The 17,774-nt window shown below is 42.0% G+C and overlaps 2 protein-coding genes across 2 annotated transcripts in view; one reads left to right on the top strand and one right to left on the bottom strand.

The window, feature by feature from the left end:
- Positions 1-3,270: 3,270 nt before the first annotated feature.
- On the bottom strand, positions 3,271-5,565 carry LOC113157617 (dynactin subunit 6-like). Its single transcript, XM_026353205.1, has 7 exons — positions 5,445-5,565; positions 5,095-5,165; positions 4,905-5,010; positions 4,724-4,812; positions 4,413-4,460; positions 3,696-3,838; positions 3,271-3,587 (listed from the first exon to the last, which is right to left on the bottom strand). Exons 1-7 carry the CDS (start codon positions 5,480-5,482, stop codon positions 3,489-3,491), a joined length of 594 nt encoding a protein of 197 aa, XP_026208990.1. The 5' UTR covers positions 5,483-5,565; the 3' UTR covers positions 3,271-3,488.
- Positions 5,566-6,943: 1,378 nt separating this feature from the next.
- The window catches only part of LOC113157561 (zeta-sarcoglycan-like), a 30,209-nt gene continuing 19,378 nt past the window's right edge, over positions 6,944-17,774 (top strand). The window contains exons 1-2 of the mRNA XM_026353129.1: positions 6,944-7,187; positions 14,310-14,504. Of these exons, the coding sequence (XP_026208914.1) occupies positions 7,149-7,187; positions 14,310-14,504 (234 nt within the window). The 5' untranslated portion in view covers positions 6,944-7,148. The remainder of the gene's footprint in view (positions 7,188-14,309; positions 14,505-17,774) is intronic.

Genomic DNA, 17,774 nt, shown 5'->3' on the forward strand with positions numbered 1-17,774 from the left:
TCTACTTTATGATGCAGGTGTGTGGAAAAAATGTTGGTTTGGGTAAAATCCTGTTGTGCTTTGTCGTATGCTCAGAGAAAGGGAACGTAAGAGCACTTGTGATTAAGTAGGTTGCATTACTGAGTAGTGAGGTAGAACATGCATTTATCCTCAAGGGCACGGACGGGGTTGCTGTGTTTTGCCGTGCGTTAAATCTGGCAAGACGTGAGAAGGAAACCTGCTCAAAAAAACAAGAGCTCAGCTCATCAAACCACCTCTCTTTTTTATTTTTTTAAAATCTCCAGCATGTAGAAAACCTGCAGTTGTGTCAAGGTACAGAAACAAAAGAAAGAAGCTCTGTCATGAAATAGTTCGAAGAGCTTTTACGATTCAGCGGGCAGAGGGAAAGGTTGAGTAAAGTGCAGAGGCCACACTACGAAGGCGTAAATTCCCAAATGTTGACACAGGTCTATATAATGGACTATAATGTTCCCATTGAATGCTGTTGGGTGGTCCTAAAATGTCTTAAAGCAATGACTTATAGAAGGTCAGAGGGACATTCATAGAGTTATATCTTCACTTTTGTTGTAGCAGCACCAATAAAAGGTTAAACTAAAACCTGGCTCCTGTCTTTTCTAACACCTTTAATCCTTATTGATCCGTGTGTGTCACTGATTTTCTGCACTTAGTGTGTATTGTGTACTGTGATTTTCTTACTGTGATTTTATTTAACATTCTGAGGTTAGCGGGCAGTATGTACAGTAAATCTACTGTATGCATGTAGTGTGCATACATCTATTTGTTTTGCACAACCCTTTCTTCTGTTTGTTAAACTGCATGTGTTTTTACTGCGGTTTATATGGTCATAAAATAAAAATATATACGGTACATGTAGAAAATGCTAGACTAAGGGTTTACAGCCACAGATGCAGCTCGGTGAGGATGTACATGTACTTGCACACCCAAAATGCTAACATCAGCATGCTAACATGCTAAGGTTCACATACTTTAACATGTTTGCATGCTCATCTTTGCTAAGTAGCGCTAACCATGAAGTGCAGCATGGTCGCAGTGCAAAAGTATGAATCTAACGTGTAAGACACATTAAAAAATAATGATGGTGCTAGATGAAGCACTGAGAGATCAAACATGTTTTTGCAGTTGATCCTACAGGGGAATGGAGTGAAAGTGCTGAATTTTATAGCAAAATATCCAAAAGTGTTTATTTCAAAGTGTGTATTTCATTAAAAATCACAAATGTGAACACCCCCAACAAATCCTGCAACGTTAACGTCTATTTTGTCGCTACCTGCTGATACAAATGGTCAAAGTCATGGTGATCCTTAAGAATCATCCTTTGGGAATTACAAATGTCTGTCTCACTTTCTTGACAGTGCATTTAACAGTAGTTGATAAATTTCAGTCTCTCAACTGAGTATCTGCCATTGTTGTCCTGCTGCTGGTGTGGTTAAAAAAGGCACGGCATCCAGTGGCTCCGGGTCCCCGTTGTGATGAAATTAATTATTTCTCTGGGATTGCAATGGAAATCACTGCAGCCTATAGGTCAACTTTCACTTCTCAAAGGTGTAGTGGACCTGGCTGCAAAGGTCAGCTGTCAGAAAGCCTTATCCTCTCAAACCAACTGGTGGCCTGTTCGGACATGACTGACTGCAGCGGACCACACTAACTTGACTTCAACTGCGTGAGCTGCTGGAAACATGCAGCGAAGAGAAATAACCAATATTATTTTTCCCCCTTTTTTAAGATATGTGGAAGAAAAATGTGAGCTTACTTTGTTTTTACAACAGCCTCCTCCGTGTTCAGTGTTTTATAACTAACTAAACTCACAGACTTCTCTCTTTGTTTCTGATAAGATATTATTGACTCTTCAGACAATGCTGCGTATTGTTGCTAAGACCAAATATTGAATCAAGATAATCCTGTGAAAAGAAAAGCGAATACCAGTGTGGTGTACAAAAGTCTGCTTTAACAAATGTGTGTAATTCAGTTTCACAACATTACAGTAAGGAAGGTATAAATAACTGCTTCCTAATATAGATCAACGTTTGAACTTCCTCTCAAATTCCTGCCATGACTTGCTATCATCATAGCCATTTTGCCTGTGTAAAACCCCTCCACAGATTAAAAGGCCACACTTGCCCTGCATGAGGTCCTTGTCACTCGGCACATCCGTGCAGCTGTGCCCAGTGTCTTTCTTCCTTGTCATATTAAAGTAAACTGACACTTTGGCAACACCCCAAATCAAAAATGATGGTAGTGGAAAAAAAAAAAAAAGAAGTGAGAACAGAGAGGAGCCTGGACGTGGCCCCGGCTGCACTCCACTGCTGAAATAATTAGCCCCTAGTTGATGTGGACTCCTCATGGGACTCCGTGACATGTTCAAATGAGTATTGGCAGTGTGAGACACCAGCTGTGAGCCTCCTACGGGGAGCTGCTGTACTGTGCAGCGTCCTGCCCACTGAGCACGACACAAACCTTTTCAACTCTGAAGAACCGGAGCGGCAACCTTGAGCTTGTTGCACCGTACAGCTGGAGCTGTACTTTAACGGACACAACTCTTAAAAAAATTTTTTATGTCAGGTGCAGTGACGTGCTGCGCACACAAATCCGTGAGCCTGTGCCACAGATGGGAGGACAACCCAAAGGACTGAGGCATGACAAGAGGGGGGGGGGGGGGCACCAGATATTATTCAGACCCATCCAGCAGTAGAAATGCAACTCGCAACCACACCCATGTGAATTACAATAAACCATGCTCCGTGCTGAATTCCCACTGTACCCATGGCACCAATTTGACAAACCCTGATGGGAGGGCATAGGACTGGCAACCCACTAAACCCAGGATGCGGACTACCACACCCATGTCTTTTCAGGCATCACTTCTGTTCAGTAATTGCACTTTTTATATAGTAAATCAGTGCGAGTTGTGCACAACAATGCACACGTCATTTGTTTTTGTCATTCCTATTTTCAGCCAAAAAGACTCGGACTATTTTTAGCTAAATGTGATAATACAAATATTTTTAGTTGCATTATTAATAAATGTCGCTTTAATTGGATGGTTTGGATCGCCTCATGAAAAAAAGCCTCCAAAGCAAACAAAAAAGAACAAAGCGCTGCTCAATAGTCCCTCCTAGTGGTAGCAGAGTATAGAAACAGTTCAAGCCACAGACGAGAAGCTTGAATGCAACGTTTATTAGAGTCTTTACGGCAATATGTTTGTTTTTATATAGGAAGATTTATAAATAAAGCTGACCATAATCGATTAACTTAAAGATGGCACATTTACCATTTTATGTCAAAAATATACTTCAGATAGTCGTGATATTATTCTGAAATTCAAAGTGCATACATAGAAAATAGTCACATATGTGACTATGACACTCAAGTGACCATAGGTACAGGTTTAGGAAAAGGTGTGAGATTCTAGTATCTGTGTGTGCAGATGCTTTTGGCCCTGCAGGAGGCTTCACTCCTCTGGATCCATGTTAGTTTCTCACAGGCGAGCTGCTTCCCTTCACCGTCTTGCTCAGGTGGTGGTAGTTGGGCAGTATCTTCATGAGGAAATCGAGCTGCAGAGTCTGAGGCTGCAAGATAAAAAGAAATAAACATACATGATCACGCAGATCTGTTTACCAGGCAGACAACGAGCTTCATGAGTCAGAGGCACAAACAAGCAGCAGTGAGGAGCTGACCTGTGGCTTTTCGTTCTGCACGCGCCTGATGCAGTTTGAACCGTACACCACCGTGTTCTCTGGCACCACCTCGCACGTGTTGATGTGGCAGCACGCACCGACAATGCAGCCACTGGTCAGGATCACGTTTCTCCCGAGATCAGCTGGGATGTAATATTATCAGGAGACATTATGAACTAATCAGCTGTCAGAGATAATGTCACAGAAATCTGGTTTACACCGTGTTATTGATCGCTTTAATATTTCTGTGTGTATTAGATCACTGTATGCGATGTTGCATATCTGATTCAATTTGTAATTTATGTCCATTTCTATACTTTTTGCTGAAAATGAGCCGAACGTACACAACAGAAGCTGCAGTAAGAGCCTGGAAACGAGCAGCCATTTGGTGGAGTCAGTGAATCACAGACTCCATCCAACTATTGCAAAGAAGCATATATTGGGTTTTATTTCATTTCATTATCTTGAAAACTATCTGTTCCTGTACTTCTGCTCTTTTACATTTTGCATCATCTGACACCAAAGGTGCTCTGTTGTACAGTGTGCTGATTAATATATGTTGGTGTAAACAGCAACAAATAAAAGCTCATCTTCAACCTACACGTCTTCAGTGGACAACAAAAACAAATGGATTAACCTTGTTGATCCAATACATTTGGAGGGCGCTGTAGTGTCATATGAAATGACATAAATTGTATGATATTTTTGTTTACTTACCTTTGGACTCAATCACATTGTTATCTCCAATTTTCAAAGCTTGAGAGACTGTGGTAGAAAAAATTAAGGATTTAAACCAATGAAGTAGCATTTTAGTGTCACTATATCCTCATCAATCGACTTGTTTTTCTAATAAATCATATTTTCTAAAATATAAAGATCATTTACAGACATCAAGAAAATTAACTCACCACTGCTCTCTTGTGGACACACTCTGTCACAGCAACACCATTTCTAAATCACTACAACCAAAGTGGACACATCTCGACCCAAATAAATTCAATCAGCCTGGTTCGACATGTAAAAGATACCACATCCAACTTCAAAAACATTATTGGCCCCGATGATCATGGTCTTTGGTTCAACTCCCTCCGTGTCTGGCATTATGTTTTCTGGATAGCTGCAAGGAAATGACAGCAAATGCAACAAGATAACTTGGCCTGAAGCTGAAGGAAAATAGAGAATTAAACTGCATGATAACCCACTTCCTACCTGTTAATGATGAGAGCTTGCTCCTCTATTAAATTCCCCTCTCCAATGATCACGGGCCCTGCCTCAGCTATGATCCGTGCTTTGGGGTGCACAACTGTTCGAGCACCTGGGAAGAAAATGTACTGTGTTGTCTCCCTGGCCGCTGGATGAAAAGCCTTTAATTAAAATAAAGACAGATGCACAGGCTCACCAATGCTCACATCTCCTCTTATTTCGCTTTCCACACACACGACAGCCCCGGCTGCAATCTTAGCGCTGCAACTAACACACAGTGGGAGAAATATTCACATCGGACATGCACACTGATGATGATGATGATGATGTTAAAATCCACCTCCTGTCACACTGTGGACACATGTTGAGCATCGCTAAGATATTCAAATTCAAAGTCATTTATAGCGTGTGGATTCATGAGCACAGATAAATATGGTGGGAGACGCCACCAGTGATTCTGCAGTATTGTTTAAATAAATCCCAACACTGCTCCAGTGATTATTACACAATGTAAAAGGTTTGATCAAATGTAGATTGGCCCTTTACCTTTTCTGTGCAGCTACTTGCCTGCTGGAGTCTGACATCCTTGCGACGATTAATTAATTTATCGATGATTGATTATTAATCCTAGGTCAGAGTCGGCGCTCCGGCTTGATTTGGTTTGTCTGGAAACACGAACCTGCTCCTGTCTGCCCTCTACTGCACTGTAAGGATACTGCAACTGATTTATTGCACATGATTTAATTTTCACCAGACAAATAGCAGCCTCACGTTGCGCAGGTTTATATTTTACAGTTTTTATTTCATGCGACTTCATCTCTTTTAGGTCCTTGTATGAAAACAGAGCCTTATGGTGGAGAATTTAATTACAGGACAGGAAACAAACACTGCAATATCAGTGTGTCCCCTGCAGGGTGCGACATCTACCTGCGAATAGGAACAGCTTCACCCACACAATAAGGTGTTTGAAAGTACAAGTGGTGTATATTGTTCTGTTATATAGACACCAGAGGGGAGAAAAGGCCATATGCAGGTCATCATGCAGTCACTGTGAGAACATGATATTAAACACACACTCCTCTAGAGGAGGGTTATGATGACACGGCTTTTCCTCCACAAGGCTCATTGACTGGTGTTCATGACTCCAGAGCAAGTCTGGATCAGAGTCCATCATCTGCTAAGTGGAATTTGATTTCTGTAAAGTCGGGTATATTTTACTGTGATGAAACCGGAAATTGAAAAATCCACGCTGTCAGAATAAAACACAATCATGACCACATTCCCCAATCACTACCAATAGTCCAGCCCTAAATATGGTTCCTTCATTAAGCTGCATGTATTTTTGTTTGATTGTAAATAAATAAAAACACTAAGGATGTCTCTGTTTTGATCTAATCCGATAACATCTTGTAGAAATGGACTGGACCAAATAATAAATACCAATATAAAGATCAGATTATATAAAAGTTGGTTACATTTTTATGTAGAAGGACACAATGTGGGATATTCTTAGTAAAAAAACAAATAATAAAGAAAAAAAAAGAAAAGAAACAGTGGTGTTTATAAGGAAATATGTAATGAATTGAAGTGAATTTAATACATTAAAATAGGTTATAGTAGATCTGTAGATTGAATCTGATGCTAAATAAATGACCACAATGGCACATCTAAAATTTAAGACATGACATGACATTAGCACATGGTGAAAAGTGAAGTGATTTGTTTGTTCTCATGTGGGAATCATTGTGTGTTATTGGAAATAAAATAAAATAGGAAGCTAATGTCAGTTTAAAGATGTGAGTTTCTATAAACCTACAGCATTTAGAGATCTTCCTGGACATGCTGTGGTAATAAAAAAAAAGGAAAAGGAAAGAAAGAGCTGTCTCACCTAAAACAAAGTCAAACTCTCTTCTGTTGTGCGACTTTTATTTTGTAAACCGCCCACAGGAAGCGCTGCTCGTGGTTTCGTCTGGCTTGACGCTGGTTCGGTTTTTGGAGCAGAGAGAGAAGAGGACTCGTCTCCTGGACGGCAGCGTTTGGAAAACAACAAGCCTGTAGCCACGGTTATTATCCGGCTCCAAGACCCCGTCAGAGTAAAAAAAAATATGTAGATAGAGATCAAACCTGTGACCTGAAGTCACATGAAGCTGACCGGGAGAGAGGGAGAGCCGCTCCGCGGGGCGCAACTCCGGCTGCGGAGCTCCATGCAACTTTGTGGAAACATGTAACTGTGACAAGTGAGATCGGATCATGGAGCAGTCGGACACCCTCGACATAGAGTCGCTGAAGGTGAGTTTGCACCCATTGTGTCGGGGAGAGGTGATGGCTGAAAAGTGGGGTTTGTGAAGAGCGCAGGAACTGGGACTGATTGCATTCACACAGTGTGTTGGTTTATTCAGCAGCTCTAACGTGAAGTTTCCTGTGAATCCTCCGTGCAACAGGTGCTTCAGTTGTTCCATTAGAAATCCCAGCTCATCAAACATGACTCGGACAGTCCTGCGTTTTCCCCCCTAATGACTAATAACCAGGGGGACCAGCGCTCAAACACCCCCATGAAGCCTACCTGGAGTTCTCTACATACCTCCCCCCCTTATGCACTGCACCTCATATTGTATGCATTCTCCACCTGGAGAATCACAGTAATGTGACAGCCTATGAATATTCTGCCTGCACGGTCCCTCATTATCATTCCAGTCTGAGAGGAGGAGGAGGAGGAGGAGGAAGAGGAGAAGGAGGAGGAGGAGGAGGCAGTAACCTCTGGGTACAGTATGTGCATCTCGTCATCTGGTGATGCAGTGCAAAGAGAAGCTCCGGTGTCAGAAACCCACACAGCAGAGCTGCTGCTTGGCATGCATTGGCCAGCAACACACACACACACACACACACACACACACACACACACACACTCACACACTCACAGAGCTCTGGAGCTTAGAGGTTGGATCATGCTTATCAGTGAAGAAATCACACTGGCTCTGAGCTGATCCAGCACTTCCTCTTAAAACAAACTTGCAGACTTGTCACTTTCAGCTCATCTGTCCTGTTTAACGTGAGGAGCTTTTTTTAATTATAGCGGGGTCATTTTGTTTAAAAAAGCGAGTGTATCCGCCGTCTGCTCTGATTAAAACAGGCTTTGTTTAGGGCGCCTCGTGACGTTGTTTGTCTTGATAGTGCTGTGTTCATCAGGAACTTCCCTATGTGTGTTCGACTGGCGAATGCAAATGAAGCCTGTGGGGTGCTGTCCAAAATGGCCCTGTTAGCTCTCCAGGGATTTGCTAGGGATTAGCAGGGAAAAGCTAGTGTACTGTGGGGAAAGTGTCTTGTCTGTTTACATCAGCGGTTTGTCGTCTTCCTCCAGCCGGACAGAGCTGTCATGAGCTCTCGGGAAGGAAGTGAAAGCTCGTCACGTTAATAAATGATGCAAAGGTCAAAGGTGCAGCTTGTCATTGAGGTGTGTTGCTCACTTTAGTGCTGCCAAGTGGAAATATCTTTCTTGAAAGCAGGTGTGCGTGTAAAAAGTTCCCCTTCAAACAGTCTGTGATGCTGTCGGCTGTGATGCCGTGCGATTGAACTGCTGTGACCTTTCGTTGTACCGAGCTTATTGGAGATCTTTGATCCCCGCCGGTCTCATGCTTACAGTGGAGTTTTCCTTGTTGCTGAAGGAAGTGCACCCAGTCGTTCGTGAAGAAAGGGCAGCCGCCCCGCAAAAAGATGAAGCCATTGACGAGCTGCGGTGCTATTGTGACTCCACCAGAGATGACGGAGCCGCAGAAATTGGATTTCACATCTAAGTGAAGTGACTATTGACGGCAGCAGCAGCCTCACCCCCATTCATGATTGTCACATCAACAGAAAATGTGAAATAGTTACATCAATGCACCCAGTTGCACATTTGAGGAGCGTAATTGGCTTTTACAGTTGCACTCCTGTAGTTGTCTCTTGGATTGTAGTTTCTGTCACACTGGAAAAAACAACACAGCACCTAAATAAATAGCTGCTTTAATGCTGTGTGTCAGTTGTCTCAATCCACCTCTCCTGCGTCTGCCTCAACCGTTGTGCAGCGCTCATCTGCAGGCTGGATGAGTCCTACAGTCAGATGTTTTCTTACCTCCACCCGAGGCGTCCCCGTGGGACTCCTGAGGCACCGCTGAGTGCGAGATCTCCTGGCGATTTGCTGATTAACATTACCCAGCATTAATAACGTCTCATTTTCTTTCATTAAGGGCGTCTCAGCTGCATTTTCGCTGCCTCTGCAGCATGTCACTGTTTGATCAAAACAGCATGTAGAATATCACCCTCTCCGCTAATTGGTGCAGATGAGGCATGCTGGCACTGGAAAGGGGGCCGCTGGGTAATTGTGGGCTTTGGCTGGATCCAGCTGTAACGTCTGTAGTCAAAGCTCGGTGGACTCTCCCCCTCTCCCCTGAAGCAAAGGAAAAAGCGACACGGACATATTTTAGCACAAACTTAAAGGGACTGATTAAGCAGCATATACAAAGAGGAATATGGTTGTACAACCCATTCCAGCACAGTGCACGATCTACAGCTGTTGTTTGTTTTTTACAGCTCATTTTACCTCAGAGAAGCAAGTTACTGTGTAGGTGTTTACTTTCTATTCATAGAAACTACATGTAATCAGGACTGGAGGCGGTAAACTATTTAATCATAATATAAGATTTGTTTGTATGTGATGTTAAGACTCGATTTTACTTTGAGCTCATTAGTTGTTTTAATTCATGTTGTGAGAGTTTATCAGTTCTTGTTCAGTTTTATTATTATGAATTCCTACAATTAATTCAAAATATATGAATAAGAGTTTTAGTCTTCAGTTTATTGTCTACTCAGACTGTAGTTGCCAAGTGTCCTTTGGTCCCAGCAGTGACCTCTTACTCTTACTTGGCCCACTAGCCAGAGCCTATCTAAAGAGTTTAGTTAAAAGACACAAACTGACCTCAAAGAGATGCAAAATGATCCTGAACAAATGGAAAAAACTAAAAGATAAAAAATTAATTATAATACATTTATTTATAGAGCACTTTTCCTAACTTGTGTTACAAAGTGCTTCAGATAATAAAGAAAAAACACAGGTAACCCAACAAATCCGACCTAAGAAGCACTAGACAACAGTGGAGAGGAAGCAGAACCAGTTGGCCATCTGCCTCGACCGGTTGGGGTGGTGGAAACAATAAACAATAGAACACTAAACAGAATTAAACAACTACTACATTAGTCCTTTGGAGAATCAGTTCCAAAAGACAAATGAAGGAAACTCAATCACATTCATCAAAATTAAATTAATAAGGAGTCGTCCCTGTTTAGAGGTGATCAGTAAAGGCTCAACGGTAGATGTATGTTTTAAGGAGAGATATAAAAGATGTTACTGAGTCAGCTGATCTTATTTCCTCAGGTAACTCATTCCAGAGTTTGGGGGCTCAAACTGCAAAACCTCTGTCACCTCTAGTTTTAATTCTAACATCAGGGACACACAGAAGATTTCTACCAGAGGATCTCAGGCTACGTGCAGGCTCATAAGGCTTTAACAGCTGGGATATATAGCTGGGGGAAAGGCCATTCAGGGCTTTAAGAGTTATTAATAAACTCTAAAATCTACCCTAATACATTCTGGAAGTCAGTGCAAGGAAGCTAAGACAGGAGTGATGTGATCATATTCAAGTCTTGCAGCTGAGTTCTGAACAATCTGGAGCTGATTAATATATTTATGGCTGAGACAGGTGAACAGGCGGTTGCAGTAGTCAAGTCGTGAGGGAATATGTGCATGTAAGATCACTTCTGTATCATTAAATTATAGAATTGAATGTATTTTGGAGATAGAAACATGCCTGAACAAGCTTTATGACATGATGCTCAACGTTTAATTTACTATCGAACCAAACACCAAGACCTTTTGCAGCGGGCTCAGAGTTATCTACAGAGCAAAATGCGTTTGACAACGTGTTGTGCACTGATAAGAACTATTTCTGTTTTGTTAAAATGTCTGTTTTGTCTTCAAGAAATTTTGAGGTGACTTGATGAGGGAGCATGTACTGTACAGAGAGAATAAGATTGGCCCCAACATTAAACCTTGTGGAACTCCTTGTACTTTAAAGAAGAAAGGATGACTTGCAATTATTAATGGAAACACAAAACGATCTGTTGGAGAGGTATGAAGAGAGCCAGTCTAGTGCAGTACTTTGTATTCCAGTCCAGTGCTCCAACAAAATGCAAAGATGACCATAAACAGAAAAATGTCTAAAAACGGACATCAAACCACTACACATCCTGAAATTACAGCTAATCTGTTCATGCTAATTACTTTTAGTTTTTAGTTTTTTGAAGCAGCTATATACAAACACATTTTAAATAACTGTATATTTTAAAAATAATTTCATATAAACGGGCTGTCAAAGCTAACATAAACACAGCGTGGCATTGTGTAATATACATTTAGTTTTTGAAAGCCAGAGTAGTTCCTCACGGCTGCTGCAGTTAAACATCTCGGTCAGTCCACTCCAGCGTGTTTGTAAGCGTCAGCTGTGAGCAGCATGCTGAAATGACAGCTCCCCCGTTTGCTCTGTGAATAACCGAGCTTTAGGCGTGACTCGACCAGGGTAATGTATGCATTAAAAGTCATATAAAGAAATCACAGGATCCACCAGTGATGGGAACAGTGGGTTGCCATAGAAATTACAAGTGCTGAAGTTTCCCATAGCAACAGTGGATTGAAAATAGACCGAATCTGTCCAGCAAGGGCATGGCTGCAGGCTACAAGAGTGGTTGTTTTTTTTATTTATTTAATGTTTAAATAAAAAAATGTTTATGTAAGTGTTGAGCACGTCATGTAAGACTGTTGGAAGCATCTTAAAAAACGATCTTGAGTGTAATTCAGTTCACGGTTGTACTCGGTGTTGTGCGTGAGGCAGCATCCTACGTTGTGGGAAGTTGTGGTGGTGAGAAAGTGTCTCCTGTGACACTGCATCGAGAGTTTATAGTCAGCCTCTGTGTAAGCACCTCTCATAATGCACTTGTCCCTCAGCTGAATCGCTGGTTAAATTGGAATCACTGACATTTCTAGGCCAGCGATATGGGTCATTTGTATTTGCTGCAAAGTCACAACATCCATTTGTGAGACATCTGGCAGATGTGACCTAAACTGTTCGTCCAAGGAAACAGTCACTTAAAAGCAGATTAGGTTGGGAGGCTGTGGAAGAAAGTGCAGTCATTCGTAATGTTTTCTCTGCAAATGTTAAACGAGGGAACGCTAATAAAGGCTCTTCATCGATGATCAGCGCTTGTTGATCAGATAATTGATTAAACGACTTTAAGCTTTGGAGCAGTGTGTTGTAAAGCAGACCTGCGTCAATTAGTTGTGATTTGTCAAGTGAAAATACGACCTAATAACCAGATTAGGGTCTTATAAGGTGAAATAAACTCAGCTGTTGCTCATGTAGTTTCCCTGCAGCGTTTTGATTCCTTTTCATATCAAGTTACAGTGACGAACAAACCAGCCTGTTTGGCAACTTGTGAGTTTCTTTACCTCGTCCGCTCTCTCTCACCTCCTCTGCAGGTTTCACAGGAAGCCCACGGGGACTCGTGTTTTCTTTTGTTACTGTGTAGAATTAGTTGCATTTAAAATGAATACATCAACAACACAGTGTTACTGAAACTGCAGCTTTGCAAATGTAAAATGTTGGATTGTGATATTGTTTTGAGAACGGTTAATTGTTTGGTCTAATTTAAGGGTGTTACATTTTGGGTGCAGGGACAAATCGAAACATCGTAGATGCTGTTTCAGATGGATTATGGGATTAATGGAGAATGTAAAGCCACAAATCGAGCCACAGAGCCAAGGCTGTCAGAGAGGTGTTTCTATGAATTCCTGGACAGCCTGAAGGGCACACACCTATTTCTGGCACCAGCCTTTTACCAGCTGATTCACACTACTACACAGTTTCACCAGTGTGTGGTTTTATCATCGCTATCGACTGCTGGTCCTCGTACCAGATATTGATTTATTACAAAAGCAATAAATACCATGTAGCGCCGTGTCCTGGCTCTGTAAGCTGAGACCATTTGAACCTCAGTCAGGTATAGTTTAGTGTCTTTTTGATGTGATCTTTGCCTCACTGAGCTTTTTCTTGCACTGTTTATCAGGAAATAATACAATCTAATAATACCTGCCATCAGTGGGCTGCGCTAATGACATGCTCAGTGTGTGAAAAGCATGTCGGGGTTTGGATACTGACTTGAGTGACACGTTCATTAAAGATGTTTGTTTCATGCTAAGGGGGAACTTTTACATAATAAAACATTTTGCTGCTGGTGGACATGTTTTCCTTGGTTTGTACAAACAGGCATTTTGCTTTATTCATCACCCTGCGATGGGAAGTTTCACACAGTCGAGCCACGATAGTGTTCAGCTAGAGGACAGCAACTTCTTGGCCTCTCCTGGATGACTGCACTCGACAGACACCGTCCTCTCTGATCTCAGATCAGAGCTCACAGGTAGCAGCTTCTCAGTGGCTGGCAGGAACTTAGAGCCTTTTCTGTCATCTCCTTAATCCATGTTCTGTTTTTATTGGTGCTGAGTGGAGGCAAAGCAGCCTGTAGGACGTCAGAGATGTTGAAGTCATGGGCTGACTGACTATCTTCTGCTGGCCACAGACACAAAGAGCTTTCTCAGAGGATGCGCAGCAACATTATAAAGATCTCGGCCTGAGAGGAGCAGTAAACAGGACAGGCCATAGGACGCTGTCACTCACGGCGCCTTTCTTTGTAAGCACTGGGATCGAGTTTGACAAAATGTCAACAAGTAATTAGCACTGGAAACAAAGCAGTGAGAAGTTATTAGGTCCATACAAATTCATTTTCATTGTAACCTACACAAGCAGGAGCAGAAATGTCAAACGTCTTGGTTTCGTGTTGCATAGCTTACATTAATCACTACGATTAGTTTGTTGGTGTCTAGATTTGGTTTCAGATTTCAGTTTATTAACTAGAAGACTCGCTGACTTTAGGCTGAGGATCCCCTTTTCCTGCTCTCCTGCTCCTACTCTGATTCGGTATCTCTTTTGACAAAACAAAGGCACCAAAATGACCTTGTCTTTTACGTGCACAGGCTTGATGGATTACGCTGCCCCTGGTTCAGTTTCTAAAAATATGGACCTCAGTGTGTCTAGTGGTGTCTTCACAAAAGTCACAAACAATAGAAAATGGGGTAATACCCCAGCTCGCACTGTTGCCATGTTTCACACTTGTTGTAAAATAAAGAAAAAGACGCCACGCTTTAGCCTAGAGTCATTTACAGAGGTGCCTGCAATGTAATAACCGCTTACAGTACGTGATTGCTTCTAGGCAGTGAATATATCCTTGACAGGCGGCTAACACAATGACACCTGGGTGTTTTCTCACCAGATTACCCAGGAGCAGTTTATCTTCGCATCCCAGTCCCTGCATCTCCAGCGACCTGCCTGTGACGCCGCGTACCCAGTGGGCGTGTACGGCTGGAGGAAAAGATGCCTCTACTTCTTCCTGCTGCTCCTGCTGGTGACCATGATAGTGAACCTGGCTCTCACGGTCTGGATCATAAAGGTCATGAACTTCTCAGTGGTGAGTGCAACACGACATCATGGCAAATGAAGCTCTGTGATTTGTACAGGTGAAGTAATAAGTTAACTGTTGTGGTCATTAACACAATGATCTGTGATGTATTAATGAATCAACTCATTCAAGTGCTCATTTTGTTTATTATCTAAAACCCAAATGCACATTTTTTTTTTGTTTCACCTCTTCAAGAGTGTTCTTGACTTGACCAGATGTTGAGAGGTCCAGTGAGCAGCTACCATCAGAACCACTTCCAGGCCTTTTATCTGCTTCATTAGCCACAGAGTAACCAGGGAACAGGCCACACTTGGCCATGCAATTGCTTTTTAGCCATTTGTTGTATTATTTATGAGCCCCCAGAAACGAGTGTGTGTATGAAAATGGCTGTAAATCCTGAATTTCAGATCTTAGAGCTGAAAGTGTCGACTTTAATTCAACTGTTTATCACCTGTGTTTCAATTCAAATTCAACATGCTGGTGCACAGAGGACTAATACCAAAAAGACTGTAAAGTGTAAATGGCCAAAACTATGAATCACTTGTCGGCGTTGTCTGATAATTGTCTGTCCACTGACTAATGGCGTAATCCACTAGAACGCAAGAAGCTGTGAAATTTAATACGCAAACCACACAGAAAATGATTTTAGTGACAAATAAATCACTGCAGAAAAACCCAGCGGAGGCTGCTTAGCTCTAAAGATGTTTCCTTAATTTAGAAAAGAACGACAGATTAACACTTTAAAGATCATTTAGGGAATATAGGAATCATAATCATGTTGCTAATTCCCTGAAGCCAGGAAGGTGTTAAGATTCATTGAAAAGCTCGGAAATTAGGAAATGTGTGAGTTTTTGAAGTGCACAGAAAAACCTAATATCAGATTCAATGTAGAATCTGTACTGTGCAGTTTTGATATGACGGCTTCTAATTAACCTTCATTTTTACAGCACATAGATTAAGTGCAGGTGATTTCTCTCCTTCTCTGTTCTGACCCTAATAATTCACCCGCGTGATAGAAATGTAGTCAGTCAGGTGCATGTGAAGTGTGTCACACACACCGTCCCTCACGTTGTGCGCTTCACCTTATCCGGATTTGATAAATAATTAGAAAAGACTTGGCAGCAGGAGCAGCTGACACTGAACGTGTTAATCTCGAGCCAAACAGCAAGATGCTGCGTGAGCCCCGGTGACATTTTCAGGGACAGTGCACACAATTTACCATTTTGTCAACAGAGTCCTGACGGCAGCCTCCTCTCTCTGTGACGGATGCGTCCCCTGACTCCTGCTATCACTCCTCCTCCTCCTCCTTCGCCTGCCGTCACTCTGTGCCACGAGTAAAGGACCTTATCAGTCGCTCTAGAAAATGTTCTTCACTCCTCAACGTCTCTCAGGACTCAATAAGAAATCGTACCAAAGTACACCCTGATTGTTTGTGGTACTGTAGTGGGCAGCTGCTGTATATCCTGACTTGCTGTCTGGTTTTAGTTCACTGGTTTAGTGCTAGTCCTAAAGACCTGTTTATGTTTAATTGAACTCTTGCTTGTAAGGCTTTAAAATCAGGCATTAATCTCAGTGGACACTAAACTGGACTGAAGCGCTCTGCCAGATATCACACAGCTGGGTTCCTGTTCCAGAAAAGCTGCCAAGCAAAGCCAAAAGTCACCTTCTCTATTTCTGGCAAGACAGGCGTATGCTCACCTATCTGGGGAGAACACACAAAACCTGATGTTCTGCCCAACAGCGTTGTTCTCAAAACTGCGAGAAGGAAAGGAAATATGTTCCAAAAAGGCACATATTCATAGTAATGGCGAAGCTACAGGTCAAACACTGAAGCTGGAAAAGAAAAAGCAAGCATGTTGGTCCGTCTAAAAGGAAACAGACTCACAAGAGACAGAAAAATCTCGGCAGAGAAGGTCAAAATATCCTGATTCTTAAAACCCTCGTATGGGGCAAACTCAAAACTACTGGATCCTTCTCTTAGTTAAATTAACTTTTTGCATAAAATACAGCAGCAAAGTTACATTAAAATGCAAGAAATCAATAGTCAAATAAAAGAGGATCAAAGGTTTGGAAATGGATAAACAATCACAGTGAGACTTACAAGTCTCTAACAGCTCAAGGTTACTTAAGAAATCCGTCTCTTTCTGTTACAGACGGAGACGTACTCTTCATAACTGGTGAACCGATCCTTACTGTACCAAGTTCTTTAGGTCAAGTCTTTTACTTTAATGTTCAGAGTTTTAAGAGATGTTTGGCTAAGTAATGTCAGAATATGAGAGTGGTTTGTATATACACGAGAAACAAACACTACGTCTTTATTATTTGTCTTTTTTCTTCCATCCATCTCGCCGTCTGTCTCACACTTCATCTGTATCACCTCACCCTCTGCACCATCCCGGCCTGTCGTTCACAAAGCAGCTCTCCTTGTTGGACGCTCTGTCCTTTTAAAACCTCACTAAACGAAATGTGCCTCAGAAACATCACCTGCGTCTGTGTTCTTCCACCGATGGCTGAAGGGCACGTCGCGACAGGCCTGTCGGACTGTTGTAACACCCTCCTGTTTGTTCTGCCTCCCATCTACTCGTCTGACTGACTGCAGCGTGCGCTCCTCTACCCCACGACATCACCTCCACTTCAGCACCAGAGTGACTTTAAAGCTTTGCCGCTGTAGTGCACAAAGAACTCCACACTGCTCCACCCACCTCTTCCGCTCTTTTGACTTCGTCCTTCTGTCTGTCCCCAGTCCTGGCTCTCTACCATGTACAATGGAGCTCTGCCCGTCGCACTCCACCTCTATAATTCACTATCGCTCGCACTGGGGTCTCTTTTTCAACACAACCCATCACAACCTGTTTCCTTCCTTAAACTTTACTCTGCTCTTTGTGCTGTAAAAAGGCTGAACCGTATTATCTACCACCAAAATCGGAATAATTGTTAGAACAATACGTCATTTTAATAAGTCTTTACAATTTTATATTTTCTTTAATGTGATATTTTTTTGTTGATACAGGATGTTTAGGTCAAAATAGGTCCTGGCTTCATCCCCACACTCCTCAATATAAGGAGTCTCCTTCTCAAATGTAATTTTAAAAGTGTATTACTGAATAAAAGTGCTCCAGACATCTTTAATCGTTCAGAAATCTGACTCAGTGCTGAATTATAACTCATTTGAACGTGATTGGAAAAGTAAAGGTGGTAATTAATGTACAAAAAGAGAATTGTTGGTCAACTATTTAACTATTTATCATTTTTGCAGGTGGTTGGTTTGTTGATTTATTG

This window comes from Anabas testudineus, chromosome 18 (assembly GCF_900324465.2).
Source record: "Anabas testudineus chromosome 18, fAnaTes1.2, whole genome shotgun sequence".
Classification (NCBI taxonomy): domain Eukaryota; kingdom Metazoa; phylum Chordata; class Actinopteri; order Anabantiformes; family Anabantidae; genus Anabas; species Anabas testudineus.

Bases quoted from the DNA above. Each gene is read 5' to 3' on its own strand.
- LOC113157617 (XM_026353205.1), bottom strand. From the start codon at position 5,482: ATGTCAGACTCCAGCAGGCAAGTAGCTGCACAGAAAAG. The intron at 5,011-5,094 runs GTGAGCCTGTGC...TTTTCTTCCCAG, and splicing joins AAGAGGAGATGTGAGCATTG to GTGCTCGAACAGTTGTGCAC. The intron at 3,839-4,412 runs GTAAGTAAACAA...ATTACATCCCAG, and splicing joins CAATGTGATTGAGTCCAAAG to CTGATCTCGGGAGAAACGTG.